Here is a 16,311-nt window from a genome sequence, read left to right on the forward strand (position 1 = left end):
TGCCTGGCCTTATCTGTGGGAGTCCAGCTTTCGGCTCACAGGCACATGATCTGGAACCTGCTCACTCTAGTTTTTCTTGCCACCCTAGATTCATTCCGACTTGACAGCTTGCATTCTGATTCATCAGTTGCTCATGCAAATCGTTATGAGAGGACCAGGGTAATTCTTCAGTCACCGCCTCCAGACCAAGAGTGCTGGCTTGCACATTACCCTGTTTTGCATTTTTCTTCACTGCTTATTGTCACCTAACCACCACCCCTCTATCGCTTCTCCACCCACACACCTGGGATTCATGACGCAGAAACTTTATTTCTACATTCAAATTCCTAGAAGCATTCGCTTCTTCTTGGATAATGAGACTTTCTAGACCTATTGCCGATGCAGGTTCTGGAACATTGTTATCTAGGGTAAAACAGATCTTCCTTCCAGTCAAAAGAGGGTATGTGGCCCATTGTCCACAGTATTTTATTTTAGGGAATATTTTCTCTGAGATCAGCTACATATCCTGGAGTTTATTTCCTTGCCTGAGTTTGTGATACTGTTAAGCGGTCTATTGTTTTCTTATCATCTCAATGTGATGGTAAGAAAATGCTTAGTGGAGCACTGTGTGAGGCGTGAGCTAGACCTGATTTTTCCTCTTGCAGGAAAGAAAGTTGTGTATAATTCTCTGCTAGGGATTAAGTGAAGCCATTATTTGTTTGGAACTTATATGTTACAGGTAAAAATAACTTTACGCTGACGTATTGGGAATGAGTAGAAAACATTCAGGTTGGTGTGATGTATTGTGGGTGACTATTCAACTATGTTAAAAAAAAAATAAAAGACCTGTGACTGGAACAACATTAAGATGGTCCCATGGTAAGTAGAAGGGATGAAAGTTTAGAAACTGGTTGATTCAGATGCTGTTTAGCCAGGTCTATAGATTTTCTATAGGTCTCATAAAAGGTGAAAGGCAACATTAGAGGCTGTAGCAAAGGAAAAATGGCCACGATGCAGTACTCAATGGTGATATTTCAAAGTGTGATAACTTCTGGATGAAAACACTCCAGGACAATTGAAACGGAAACACTAATGTGGCTAAAGTAATTTCTGAAGAGTTATCTCTTCATTCTGGCCTGCTGACGTTTGTTCTCCATTTTGAAAACCTGAACACAGATCCAGTGAAACCATTTTAAAATAAATTCGTGCTTCAATCAGAGCTAAGGCAAAAATGCATTGAAATGCATGGCATATTAGCTCTCAAAACAAGGGCTCTGGATGCAAATAACACATTTCAGATACAAAGCCCAAATTTTGGTGTTTTAACAGTTTCTTGTAAACTGTAAAACTCATCATGTACTGAAATTATACATCTAAATTATATTGTAAGAGACTTAATATCTAAATAGAACATTTCTACTTGAAAAAACATTTTCTTTCTTTGTGATTCCCCATACCCACCAACGAATCTGACGGCTCGTCTGAGAAAGGAGTTGAAGTTGCAGCCTCCGGCATTAATGTTGGGCTCCAGTCCAACTCCATTTCTTCTTTTGGAGAGGCAACAGTAGAGAATTCCTTCTCCTACCATAATCTGCAAAGATAGAAGGGTACTCAGGAAAAAGCATGTTGGAATACCTATCAAGCCAACAGGTATAAAGGAATTATATATCACTTTTTAACATATCCATTCCATTACTTTTAACATATCCAAAAGTAAAATACAAATTTTCTTTTTTTTATTGCATTTTAGGTTTTGGGGTACATGTGAAGAACATGAAAGATTGTTGCATAGGTACACACATGGCAGTGTGGTTTGCTGCCTGCCTTCCCCTCACCTGTATCTGTCATTTCTCCCCTTGCAAATTTTCTTAAAAGCTTTAGAGGCACAGCAATTTCTTCTGAGAATTTGATCAAGCAGTGAGAAGTAAATAACCAGGCTACTCTAATGAGATTTAGTATGGTGTTCTCAACTCTTATGTACTGGAACATTTTACCGGCAGATTAGGTCCATAAGCTAATTTGGGATTGAGCAGAAGGATCAATCCAAGGGAAGTGTGTAATTGCATAAAAGTGTTATCTATAGCATAGCTGTCCCATAAATATTTCTGCAATGATGGAACTATCCTTTGCACTGTCCAATACGGTAGCTACTACCCATATGTGGCTATTCATCACTTGAAATACAGCCACCACAAATGAGTACCTGAATTTTTAATCTTATTCCATTGTATTAATTATTTAAAAATTAAATAAATGTAAAATGAAGTGGCCACAGGTGGCTAGTGACTATCTTATCAGAGAATGCAGATTACAAGAGAATCCAGGTCAGCAGGGTAGTATTTCCTAGGTATAGACATTTAGATGACGTCTTCACAACGGACAAAGAATCATACAGTAGTATCAGGAGGAGTCTCTTAAGATAAGGAACAGGGCTCTTTGCTGCAGGACTTTAGGACCTATGAGATCAACAAAGGAACTTAATATGAGTTAGGCAAGATTTCCTTCAGTACGTTTTCTTTGAAACCTCTTGCTGTACCCTAAATTGAATCACATCTCTGTGTATGTGGCAACCTTATCATCTTGTCTTTTCCTCTAGCGTAGCGTTATGAAATCATTCATTTGGCTCTCTCACTGGACTGGGGCCCTCTGAGGGAAGAACCATTTCTTATTTACTTTTCACCTTCACTGTCTAGCACAGTGCCTGCCAACAGTGAGATTTACATTTTTGGCCTTTACCGTGGGACTCACAATTGCTAAGCACCTTAGGCATTTGGGTTGTCAATTATTCTGTACAACAGAAGCAAGATTTAAAGTTGTCAGTTTTATTCATGAAAAATTTTTTTCAAATATTTAAGATCAATTGTGCCTAAAAGATTGTTGTGAAATTAGATGTTGGTCTGCTATTAATGTGTGGGGCTGAGGAGAGTAGGGTTAATGAGATACTGACAGTCGCTCAAATACAAGTAATCATGTCACTGTAAATATTATAACCTTGGTTAGGGCTGGGACAGGTTTTCCAGGGGAAACTTCTCAGTTCTCATTACCAGCTTAACATTTATTTTATGAAAGTGTTCAAAATTATACTTATTTAAAAAAAAAAACAAACAAAAAACTAATGACAGTAAGCCTATGGCCTTCTGCTTTGAATGTTTAAATTGCTATATTTAGTTCTGTAGGGAAGATGGTACATGTTTAAAGATAAAGATTCTTAATTTGCATTAAAAATTTAAAGAACAATTATCATAGTAGAACTCTACCCATAACCATATGTGTGAAAATCATGTGGCATAATAAAGTCTTTTAAGATCAGTTGTTACAGATACAATCAAAAGGAATTCATTTCAAACAATTGGATGTTGAGTTAACCATTTATACTTTTTGAAAAACTAATCCTACATTAGCACTTCAAGTTAGACATGGACATTCAATAGGTTCTATACTCTGTGTAGACAGATACAACATAATACAACGCTTACACAGAATAATATAACTGCTACCTCAAATTTATCATTTCAGGAAAATTAATCACTTATCCCTGAAATGTATTATGATCCAGCTAAAAGGAATTAATTTCATCTTCACTTCCTCAATAAAAATTCTGTGAATAACTTGGTTTTTCTCTTTATAATTATATGTGCAATGATTCACAACTTGTCCATGAGTATTGAATTACATAAGAATTAATCTGTATAGAAAAATGTGTCTTGTCATAAAATACAACAGTTATTATCTCAAATGACCTTGAGATTTCAGGAGTTGTTTTTTTTTGTTTGTTTGTTTTGTATATATATATATATTTTGAGACAGAGTCTTGCTCTGTCACCCTGGCTGGTGTGCAATGGTGTGATCTCAGCTCACTGCAACATCTGTCTCCCACATTTAAGCCATTCTCCTGCCTCAGCCTCCAAAGTAGCTGGGACTATAGGCATGCACCACTACTCCTGGTTAATTTTTGTATTTTTAGTAGAGTCAGGGTTTCATCTTGTTGTCCAGGCTGGTCTCGAACTCCTGACCTCAAATGATCCACCTGCTTCGACCTTTCAAAGTGCTGTGATTACAGGCATGAGCTACCGCACCCGGCCAAGAGTTTTATTTTAGTTGTTTGAGTATGTTCAAAACTCTTATGTAAAGAATGTGCATCAACACTTATTTGGCTAGATCATGTAATATAGATAGAGATCTCTTATCAGTATTCTGACGTCACCCAACTGTCCCTCTCATTAAACAGCACATTTCCTCACACTCACTTCTGTCACTTAACCTCAGCTAATGCCATTTATGAGTTTTAAAAATAACTCAATTTGGCTTAAAAACAGGTCTCCTCAGGGTATGGGGAGATGTTTCCCAGTGTTTTTCCAAATGCCCAGCTTATGTCCCCTTTTTGAATGGCACATTGTTGTACTGCAGTATAGTGTCAGAATTTAGGTTCTGATAAGAAAATTATTTGTTGCTGTTGCATTTGTAAACAGAAAACGGTTTATAACAAGTATCTTTTCACAAACTCTGTTTTGTGCTGTACCCAACCCTAAAAAACAACAATGCAATTTGTTGTTGTTTTTGTGTCAAATATCATGGACAGGTTTTGGGAGGAGGTATTATAATTACTTCAGGGGAGATTTTGAGAGGAAATATATTTCTCAGTACTGTGAGGACACTGTCCCTGGAAGAGTTATCATAGGAAGAACTCCCAATCCAAAACGTCTTTCTTATAAAACAACACAACAACAATTATTATAGTATCCATCATAGTATCTTCAAATTTTCAATGAATGAATGTTTTTTGGAAGCTCCAACATGTCTAATATTTTGCATATTGATTGTGTAGTCTCTTAAAGCTAAGGCTATCCTCCAGAAGTTACAATTAAATTCTGATAGAATTCTTTTCTACAAAATTAGATGTATTAATTCTTTAATGATATGTAATAAAATTGTATTTCCAGGGAAGAAAAAGCGCACTTTTTTTTTCTGTTCACATAGACTTTATGAAGATTTATGATAAACTCAAATAGTCTTACTTGTTTTCTCTGAGAAATAATCTCCAAAAACCTAAAACAGAATGCTTGTTTTATCACTCTAAAGTAAATGCAAATTGAACATTAAGGAAGAAAATTTTCAATTTAAGGGCAATGTCAGAAAAATAAAAATATAAATTTCACATAAATGAAATACATTTTTCCACTTTTATATATTAACATCATGGAGACAAGTTATTTTTAAACATCTCTCAAAGCATTAAAAATCTGGGAAGCAAATACTGAATGATTCATATTTAAGTCACTGCATAAAAGTTAGCCGATGTTTTAATTCCTGCGAAGGTCCTTTTGGAGAATCTTGCTGAAGTGAGGCCTTTCGTTTTGCTTACCTTCCCTCCACTCCACGTGGTGGGTGGCAGCTCTCCTCACAAAAGTCCTCAGACACCCATTTCCAAACTGAGGGTTCTGCTTGCTTCCCTACCCCTTCTCACTACCCCATTTTTGGAACAGGCTTATGCCACCATGAAGATAGAAAAGAAAATGGCATCTTTGAATGTCATAAATTAGAGTCCGTTATTTTTACTTTCAGGAAGATAGGGGAAAGGGGTTAGTACAGCTGCATCTATAGCAAGGTTAGAGACAGAATTATGGTTCTAGAACAAGAGAACTGCAGACACTATAGGATCACCGTTGACAAAATGTATGTTTTGGGAGAAGCCCTTCAAAACCAAGAAAAAAAAAAAAGAAATTAGAGTGAAATTTGGAAGTATAGCATATGTTTGGAGAGAAAGTTGTGACCAAGTGTTTGATGTCAGCAAAGTCAAATCTGTCTCACCATCCAGTTGGTTACCTAAAACCTATGAAACCAGTGTGTTGGGAAAGAATGGCTGTCATCTTGGAATATCCGGAAGTGATACAGGGAAATCAGGGATTCTGAAGAGTAAATAGTCCCCGAGTTTGCCTTTCCTTCCATGAAGAAGCATGCAGCAGCTATGGAGGCTCTGTGGAGACCCAGGAATGGAATGGCACCTTTGCAGAAGGAGTTGGCATGGAGTCCCCAGGTCGGCCTGGTGGAAGGGAACCATGGTGGAGTTTCTCTTTTATTTCTCAAGCCTCAAGAAAGCAAGCTTTCATGCCAGATCCCTCAGAAAGCATCCCAAACTTGCATATTGAGAATTTATCATAGGATGTAAAGGAGTCAACACAAGCGGGCACACAGTAATGACACCAACGTTATTGTCCCCAGGACATGTAACACTGTCAGCAAAGGAAGCAACATAAAATAAACAGAGCTGGCAGGGAATGCCACAACTACTGTTGGTGGCTTCAACCATCGTAGAAGACGGTGTGGCAATTCCTCAAAGGCCTCAAATTAGCTTTCCTAGCAACTTGATAAAATGCCCTCGGGGAAATGCCTTATTTCTTTCTTTTGCCTGGTTGCTCTAGTCAGTGTATCTGGATATACACAAGGCAAATTGTTTAAATGATTAAATATCACTACAGTCTTTATAACAGAGGCATGATCACTTTGTATAGAATTTTATGTAATTTATTTCAAATTCATAAATATCAATCATAATAATTTTGAGTACTTTACCCGAATTAGGATAAGTGCTTTCTGGTGTGACAGTATGACAGATTTAAAGAATTTATATATACATAAACTTTATATATATTATAAACTCTATCTAGCTATCTATCTATACTTTTATTTAAGTTCAGGGCTGCATATGCAGGATGCGCAGGTTTGTTATATAGGTATATGCATGTCATGAGGGTTTGTTGTACTGATTATTTCATCACCCAGTTATAACACCTAGTATTCATTACTTACATTTTCTGATCCTTTTCCTCCCCCCAATCTCCCAATCTCTGCTCTCAAGTAGGCCCCAGTATGTATTTTTCCCCTCTATATGTCTATGTATTCTCATTATTTAGCTTCCACTTATAAATGAGAACACGTAGTATCTGGCTTTCTGTTCCTTTGTTAGTTTGCTAAGGATAATGGCCTCCAGCTCCATCCATTTCCCTGCAAAAGACATGATTTTATTCTTTTTTATGGCTGCACAGTATTCCATGGTGTATATGTACCACATTTTCTTTATCCAGTCTATCACATCACTGATGGGCGTTTAGGTTGATTCTATCTTTGCTATTGTGAATAGAGCTACAATGAAAATACATGTACATGTATCTTTATAATAGAATGATTTCTATTCCTTTGCGTATATACCCAGTAATGGGATTGCTGGGTTGAATGTTAGCTCAGACTTTAGGTCTTTGAGGAATTGCCACACTGTCTTCTACAATGGTTGAACCCACCAACAGTATATAAGCATTCCTTTTTCTCCACAACTTCACCACCATCTGATGTTTTTCTGACTTTTTAGTAACAGCCATTTTGACAAGTGTGAGATAGTATGTCATTGTCCTTTTGATTTGCATTTCTCTAACGATCAGTGATGCTGAGTTTTTTTTCCCATATGCTTGTTGACTGCATGTATGTCTTCTTTTGGGAAGTGTCTATTCGTGTCCTCTGCCCACTTTTTAATTGGATTTTTTTGGGTAAATTTATTTAAATTTCTTACAAATGCTAGATATTAGACCTTTGTTAGCAAAAATTTTCCCCCATTCTGTATGTTGTCTGTTTGTTGACCGTATCTTTTGATGTGCAGAAGCTCTTTTGTTTAATTAGATCATGTTTTTCAATTTTTGCTTTTGTTGCAATTGCTTTTGGTGTCTTCATCATGAAATCTTTGCTTGTGCCTATGTCCTGAATGATATTGCCTAAGTTGTCTTCCAGGGTTTTTATAGTGTTGGGTTTTACATGTAAGTCTTTAATTCATCTTGAGTTGATTTTTGTATAGGGTGTAGGAAAGGGGTTCAGTTTCAATTTTCTACAAATAGATAGCCAGTTATCCCAGTATCATTTATTGAATAGGGAATCCTTTCCCTATTGCTTGTTTTTGTCAGGATTGTCAAAGATCAGATAGTTGTAGGTGTGTAGTCTTATTTCTGAGTTCCCTATTCTGCTCCATTGCTCTATGTGTCTGTTCTTGTACCAGTACCATGCTGTTTTGGTTACTGTAGCCCTGTAATATAGTTGGAACTTGGGTAACATGATGCCTCCCAGCTTTGTTCTTTTTGCTTAGGATTGTCTTGGCACTTTGGGCTCTTTTTTGAATCCATATGAATTTTGAAATAGTGTCTTCTAGTTCTACGAAGAATGTCATTGGTAATTCAATGGGAATAGCATTGAATCTATAAATTGATTGGGCAGTATGGTCATTTTCATGACATTGATTCCTTCTATCCATGAGCACGGAATGTTTTTCCTTTGTTTGTGTCATCTCTGATTTATTTAAGCAGTGATTTGTAGCTCTTTTTGTAGAGATCTTTCACTTCCCCTGGTAGCTGTATTCTTAGGTTTTCATTCTGTTTGTGGGAGTTGTGAATGGGAATTCTCTTGCTGCCTGGCTCTCAGCTTGACTGTTGTTGGGGTATAGGATTGCTAGTGATTTTTGCACAATAATTTTGTATCCTGAGACTTTGTTGAAGTTGCTTATCAGCTTAAGAAGTTTTTGGACTGAGACAATGGGGTTTTCTACACATAGGAGCATGTCTTCTGGTGACTAGTCAGAAATAGTCTTACTTCTTCTCTTCCTTTTTGAATGCCCTTTATTTCTTTCTCTTACTCAGTTGCTCTAGCCAGAATTTCTAATACTTGGTTGAATAGGAGTGGTGAGAGAGGGTATTTTTGTCTTGTACTGGTTTTCAATGGGGAATGTTTCAAGCTTTTGCCCATTCTGTATGATGTTTGGGTTTGTCATACATGGCCGTTATTATTTTGAAGTGTGTTCCCTTAATACCTAGTTTATTGAGAGCTTTTAACATAAATTGGATGTTGAACTTTATAAAAAGCCGTTTCTGCATCTATCGAGATAATCATGTACCTTTTGTCTTTAGTTCTCCTTTTCTGCCCTGGTAAAATGACTGGCTGTATGGTTGTTGTTGTTGTTGTTGTTGTTGTTGTTGTTGTTGTTGTTAAAACTTTAGCAAATGACAGGAAAATGCTGTTATTCTGAGCAATATTGCAGTTCAAGAATGTTTAATTAGTCTCAGAGTCTCAGCTTCTTCCAAGTACATCATTAATAGTTCTAATAATCTAATAGTCACTATGGAATAACTGATTAACTTATAAAGTGTTTTAAAACGTTTTAAATATTAAAAAGTTCTATGAAAATTGTTTCCATTTTATCTTCTGAGAGTATTTTATACACTACGTATTTGCAGTGTAAACAGCATGTTATGATTATTTAATATTAGGGAAGTAAAAAAATCCATAGCTATATAAAAGTATAGAGTGTAGAGGATCTATGTTTAGAGTTTAGAGGATCAATTTTAGAGAATCTTCTTAAATTGCTGCTGTACTAAACCTGAATAAGCCAATTCATTGGACTGTCTGGTAAAAATTGCATTCAAATAAAGCTTTTAAGTTAACAGCCATTTTCTTTGACATTCATGAACATGCTAAAAACAAAACAAGAATTTTTCACCATAGAAGTAAGTATCATTTCCCTTGAAACATGATTCTTATCCCCTTAGGTAGTATTTCTGGGGCAAAAGTAGTAGTGAAAAGGGTTGGCCAGTCTTATTTATTAATAGATTTATCTAAAAGTGTGTTGTTCACAATGTATATTAACACATTAAAAACAACTATGTTTTGAATTCAGTTCCAGTACATTAGAGCATTTCTTTGTGTACATATTTTATTTACGTAATTATTTATTTTAGATTTTTTATTGATACTTGATAGATGTACATCTTTTCAGGGTATAGCTGATAATTTGATATATTCATATAATATGCAAATATATCAGAGTAATTAGGATACTCATCATCGTATATATTTATCTTTTCTTTATGCTAGGAACCTTAAATTAGTCTCTTCTAGCTATTTTGAATTTATGGACATATTATAAATGCAAATGCCTTCTTTACATATAAAACATTTTATTCTTTGAGTGTGTCTGTATGTATGTGTATGTGTGCATGCATGGCTCGAATGAGTTCTGATATCTTTATAATTATTTATGCTCAGTACTCATAATCAATAAATACTGATAATCTAGTTAAAAATAAATCTCTAAGCGATAGCAAATGCACTTTTGGAAGAAAGTCTGCTGGCTCTGTAATTTCTCCTCCCCAGTTTTTCAGGCTTCAGATACCAAATAAACACATCTAAATTAAGTTAATTAGGTAGTGTATCAGAAATGTCATATTAGCCATTCAAAGAGGAATATACAGTTACAAAACTTTTCATAATGATTTACACAAATAAACACTGGGAATCAGTCATTTTTCAAATCAGATAATGTTTCACTTTTAATGCCAATAATGTTATTCTGTTAACTTCCACATGATGCTGTCAAAGTATCTCAAAGACATGATTTTGATCCAAGATTTAGAATTCACCTTTTGCTTGCTTTGAACCCATTTATTATACAAATGCAGTCATTTTTGGTTTCCCAGGACTGATAAACACAATTTGAGGGATAGTTCTTACCGTAATTGCAGGTCCAGCAAAAGCCAAGCTAAGCAACATGAGGAATGGAATTGCCTCCTGGGTTGGTTCAATATATGGCATGCTAAGACTCCGGTCATAGCAGCTAAATCCAGAGTGTACAGGTTTGAAGACATCCGTGAGTTCGAGGAAATAGAGGCTAACCACCGATGATGCCAATATAGGCAACTAAGAATGAAGGACAAAGAAGATCAATTTAGTCTACCTGATATACAGGCCATACCTAGAAAACAAGTGGCTTTCTCTCCTTCTCTCACTATTCCTCTCTGATTTCAGAGTTAAGAATTATTCGTAAGTACTGTTGCTTCTACCTTCAACATGGATTCCAATTCACCCACCTTCGTCATAGCATGTTATGAGTCTATGTCAACCCCAACCTTGTAACTGGTGCTACACATCCACTCCTACCCTCCCACTGTACCCATCCATTTCCCACAGCATTCCAAGGGGTGTTGTAAAAGTATTTCAGATTAGATGGGTCAACATCACTGATAATCAGAAAAACACAAATAAAAACCACAATGAAATACCACTTCATGCCTGTCGGAATTGTTGTTGTTAAAAAGTAAGGAAACAACAGATGCTGGCGAGGCTGTGGAGAAACAGGAACGCTTTTACACTGTTGGTGGGAATGTAAATTAATTCAACCATTGTGGAAGACAGTGTGGTGATTCCTCAAGGATCTAGAACCAGAAATACCATTTGATCCAGCTAGCCCATTACTGGATATATACCCAAAGGAATAGAAATCATTGTACTATAGGCCGGATGCGGTGGCTCAAGCCTGTAATCCCAGCACTTTGGGAGGCCGAGGCGGGTGGATCACGAGGTCAAGAGATCGAGACCATCCTGGTCAACATGGTGAAACCCCGTCTCTACCAAAAATACAAAAAATTAGCTGGGCATGGTGGCGCATGCCTGTAATCCCAGCTACTCAAGAGGCTGAGGCAGGAGAATTGCCTGAACCCAGGAGGCGGAGGTTGCGGTGAGCCGAGATCGTGCCATTGCACTCCAGCCTGGGTAACAAGAGCGAAACTCCGTCTCAAAAAAAAAAAAAAAAAAAAAAAAAGAAATCATTGTACTATAAAGACACATGCACATGTACCTTTATTGCAGCAGTATTTACAATAGCAAAGACGTGGAACTAACCCAAATGCCCATCAATGATAGGCTGGATAAAAAATGTGGTACATATGCACCATGGAATATTATGCAGGCATAAAAAGGAATGCAAACATGTCCTTGAAAGGGGTGTGGATGAAGCTGAAAGCCATCATCCTCAGCAAACCAACACAGGAACAGAAAAGCAAACATCACATGTTCTCATTCATAACTGGGAGTTGAACATTGAGGACACATGGACACAGAGAGAGCAGCACACACCAGGGCCTGTTGCAGGGTGGGGGTTGATGGGAGGGAACTTAGAGGACAGGTCAATAGATTCAGCAAACCATCATGGCACACGTATACTTATGTAACAAACCTGCATGTTCTGTACATGTAACCTGCTTTTTTATGTTTTTTTTTTTTAGAAGAAATAAAGAAAATAAAAACAAACAAACAACCACCACCACCAAAAATATTTCAGATTGCATCACTCCCTATCTGAATCACTGTAGTGGTTCCCACGCAACTTGAATAAAATCCAAATGCCATCCCATGTAATGCAAGTTTCTTCATGCTTTGGCTTTTGATTCTTCTTGTACCACATTTTCACGACACCTTAGCCCCCTGCTCACTGCAATCCAGTGGGTTTCTACTCTTTTCCTGTGACAGTCAAATTCATTTCTGCCCAGGGTCCTTTGCACTTACTGTTTCTTCTTCCTTTTGGGCTCTTTTTCTGGCTCTTTACACACTGGATTCTTTTTATCATTTAATGATGCCTTCCTGCACCCTCTACTCAAGGTAGCCCTTGATCCATCCATCACTCTCTGCTTTATTATCTTGCTTGGTATTTTTTCATGGCACTTATCATTAACTGAAATTATCTTGCCAATTTAATACTTATTATTTTTCACCTCTCCCAGTCTCCCGCTGAAATAAGTGCTCTACGAAGTGAGCGTCTGCCAGTGTTATTTATAAGTCCTGGCACTTGGTAGGCAGGGAATACATCATTTAATAATTCAAGGAAGCGATCAATACTTTTTGATAATTAACTAAATGAATAAATGAGTAAACCTTAATTTATTACAATAACTAGACTAGAGTTACCAGATTTAGCTAATAAAAATACAGGTTACCCAGTGAAATCAGTATTTCAGACAGCAATGAATAATTTGTAGTGTAAGTATACCCCATGCAATATTTGAGAGATACTTACATTAAAAATTATTCATTGTTTTTCTGAAAATCCTAACTTCACTAGGTGTCATGTGTTTAGTCTCCCTAAACTAGGCACAGTGTACTTTCTAGGCTTTGTATACCCTTTTTGGGTTCAATTATTTACTCATTCAACCTATGATATGTCAGGCACTATGTAGGTGCTAGATATAATATATTGAATAAGAGATAGACTTGGCCATCAAGGAGTGTAAGCTTAGTGAGAGACCTGTTTAATACTTAAATGTATTTATATGGATGTAAGTGGAGACTTCAATAATGTGCTAAAGAGAAAATATCACAAATGCTTAACCTAATGCCAGACATGACGGAATCTGAAAATGTGGACATATAGGACTTATATAGCACTCAAAGTTTGAGGCTTTGTTCCTTTGGAGGATATAATATTTATTTAAGCAAATAACCAATGTTTTTAATAAAGACAATGTTAACTACCCATGTTTCTGATTGTTTAGTCTTAAAAAATAATTATTTTTTATTTTTAGAAGACAACATTATGCCTTCTATTCCCAAGAGGTCTTTTTTGTAATGAGGAAATAATACAGTTTATTGGAAAAAATAGAACTACGTAGTGATTAATCTGGCATTATCTTTCTGTTTTTTGGATGGACACTTTGCAGAGAACAAAAAGTATATCAAAAACATTTATTTTTTTCTTATCGACTATTATTTGGTCACTTCAAATATCTGACCATTCCTCCTCACCTCTTCCCTCTCCTATGCTGCAAGGAACAGTAGCTTTCAGTCTTGACCAATAAATCAGCATTTCCTGGTATATTCACATTATTGAAATTTCCACTTAAATCCATATAAATATATTTAAGTATCAATTTAACAAAAACTTCACATAGTGCTTACTATGTGCCAATTTTCTGTTTTATGAATTTTAGTTAATTTGACTCATACATTTTAAATTAATTTAACTTAAAACTTTCTAATGTGACATAAGACAGTTGCTATCAACAACGTCATTTTGCAGGTGGATAAGCAGTTACTGATAGTAAGTGACAGATGTGGATTTTGAATCTATGAATTCTAGTTCCAAAGTCAACAATATCTGGAATAAACAGTTTATAAATGTTATTAAGTATTGTTATTGTTATGAGTAATAACAATACTATATTCATCAAACGTCACTTTTCTCATGAAGCTTTACTTGATAATATCTTTCAAGAGTGATTTCCTCGGTCTTAATTCCCTAGTACTTCTTTTTAGGAAATGTTTACTCACTGCTCTTTTTTATCTCCTATAAATTAGGTCTAGTCTTTTGTGTTGCTTCCCAAACTGAAGTCTCTTTAAGGCAGGGGCCTAATTGTACTGATTTCTATGTTGCCACTGATATACATTATTGTGACTTCCAAATATATATGCACATATTTCTATACATACATATATCCTACATTAACAAATGAATTAAAGTAATTTGTCATTAATATTATGCATTAGTCCTTTCAGCCAATAGCCTTTCTGAAACTGAGATTTTTTCCAATTATATCATTTTCCATATATGTATTAGCATCTTCTATATTTCTGTAGAAGCATGTTTTAAGACCTTCATTTGTTTTCAAAATAAGAATCATTTTTTCTTTTTAATGTTTATTTCTCTCTCTCTCGTTTTTTTTTTTACAAAAAGCATCTTTTACTCTGTTCCTTGCATCATTTTGTTTTTAACAGAGTTATTTGTATAAAATCTTCATTATATTCATTATATTTTGGAAATAAGTAATTTTATGCATGGTATTCCCATACTTTACTACCCAGTGTAATGAATTAAATGAAATGCTTATTTCTAACACAACTGTCTTCAGAATTTCTTTTTTTTTTTATCTTTTGAAATGCTCAACAACAGATTTTTTTTCAGTGTAAGAAATTTAACAGACGGTATGTGCCAATTTTGGCATACATATAGAATTGATATGCACATAATAAAATTACACAGACTTGTTTTGATTGCATTGAAAATGGGATTTTGAAAATGAGATTTAAAGAGATTTAAAAAAATTCTATCTAGCCAAGCACTACAAATTTTATTCTCTAGTCATGATATAGCCCCCAAAAAAGTGAACCAAAAAATTGTAACCAAGCTATTTTCATGCAGCAATAGAGAGGAGGGAAATTACCTGAGGATTAGGAAAGCAGTTTTCAAAAAGAAAAGATTTATTCTTATAATTACCATCTGCTAAGGAACTTGTGAGTGAAAATAATAGAGCAATTTTTAAGAAGAAAAATTGTAACTGTTTTAGAGAACAGGGCAAATAAAAGTGTTTCAAAAGACCACATTTGCTAGATAATATTGATTTTTCCGATGCTAACTTTAAAAAGACAAATCTAGATTATATATCAATTTTAGTGAAACATTTTATGAAATCTATCATGACATTTTATCTAGATCAGATAGCTTACTTGCTTTTAGCATGATTATTATAAGGACAAGCTTTACTTTTCATTGGGGAGAGTTCACTTTGCTCTTATCCTAGGGCAATACAGATCAGTTCCATTCTTTGCCTTCCTCATAGCCATCATGAATTCAGAATCCTATAAGATCCTCTTGAACTGGTTGAAATCATAGTCACAAAGGGCCAATAAATATATATGCTATTGGTGGCTCATTCATTTATTCATTCAACAAATATCTTTGAGAGCCTGTCAGCCCCAGGCCTTGTTCTAGATCCTGGGAATACAGTTGTGATAAAACAGAATCTTTGTTCCCATGAATATTTCATTCTAGTTGAGGAAAGCAGGTAAAAAATATATATCAGATATATATTATATCTGGTATTATATATTATATCAGAGATATATATTGTATCAGATAAACATTACATCAGATTTATACTAAAATATATAAGATATAATATATATCAGAAAGAACACATACTATAAACAAGAGGGCTGTGTGACTAAGTACCTGAATTCCTACTTTAGATCAAGGAAGACCTATCTAAGTAGGTGCCATTTAAGCAGAGAACTAACCATATAAAAACCATTTAAGAAAGAACTAACCATATAAAAACCAGGGAAAAAGCATAATCAAATGGAGGAATGATACAAAATGAAGTCAGAGAGGTAGATTTGGGACCAAACTGCAGAGACTGAAGTCCAAGGAGGAGGTTAGAATTTTATTTAAAGTAGGATCAGAAACCCTCTGGAGAGTTCCAGCAGAGGTGTAATATGATTTGAAATGTCTTTTACAAAGATCACTGGTTGTTGGATTGAAAATGGTCACAGTGGGCCAAAAGTAGGAATAGGGTAAAAATTTAGAAAGCTGTAACTCAACAAATATTTATTGAATACCTAGCAGGTGCCAGGTACTTCTCTAAGTGTGAGGAACGTAGCAGTAAACCAAACAGAGAAAACTCACAGAGCTTACATTCCAGTGGATGCATAGCAATGGTAGAAATCCAGGAAAGATGAGGCAGCATGTTCTAGAGTTTA

The 16,311-nt window shown here is 35.5% G+C and overlaps 1 protein-coding gene across 1 annotated transcript in view; it reads right to left on the reverse strand.

Annotated features, from left to right (window-relative positions):
* PLPPR4 (phospholipid phosphatase related 4) overlaps nt 1-16,311 on the reverse strand; it is a 41,187-nt gene that overhangs the window by 10,805 nt on the left and 14,071 nt on the right. The window contains exons 2-3 of the mRNA XM_003933273.4: nt 10,519-10,704; nt 1,441-1,570 (exon numbers count right to left, since the gene is read on the reverse strand). Of these exons, the coding sequence (XP_003933322.1) occupies nt 1,441-1,570; nt 10,519-10,704 (316 nt within the window). The remainder of the gene's footprint in view (nt 1-1,440; nt 1,571-10,518; nt 10,705-16,311) is intronic.

The sequence above is a fragment of the Saimiri boliviensis genome, chromosome 11 (assembly GCF_048565385.1).
Source record: "Saimiri boliviensis isolate mSaiBol1 chromosome 11, mSaiBol1.pri, whole genome shotgun sequence".
Lineage (NCBI taxonomy): Eukaryota > Metazoa > Chordata > Mammalia > Primates > Cebidae > Saimiri > Saimiri boliviensis.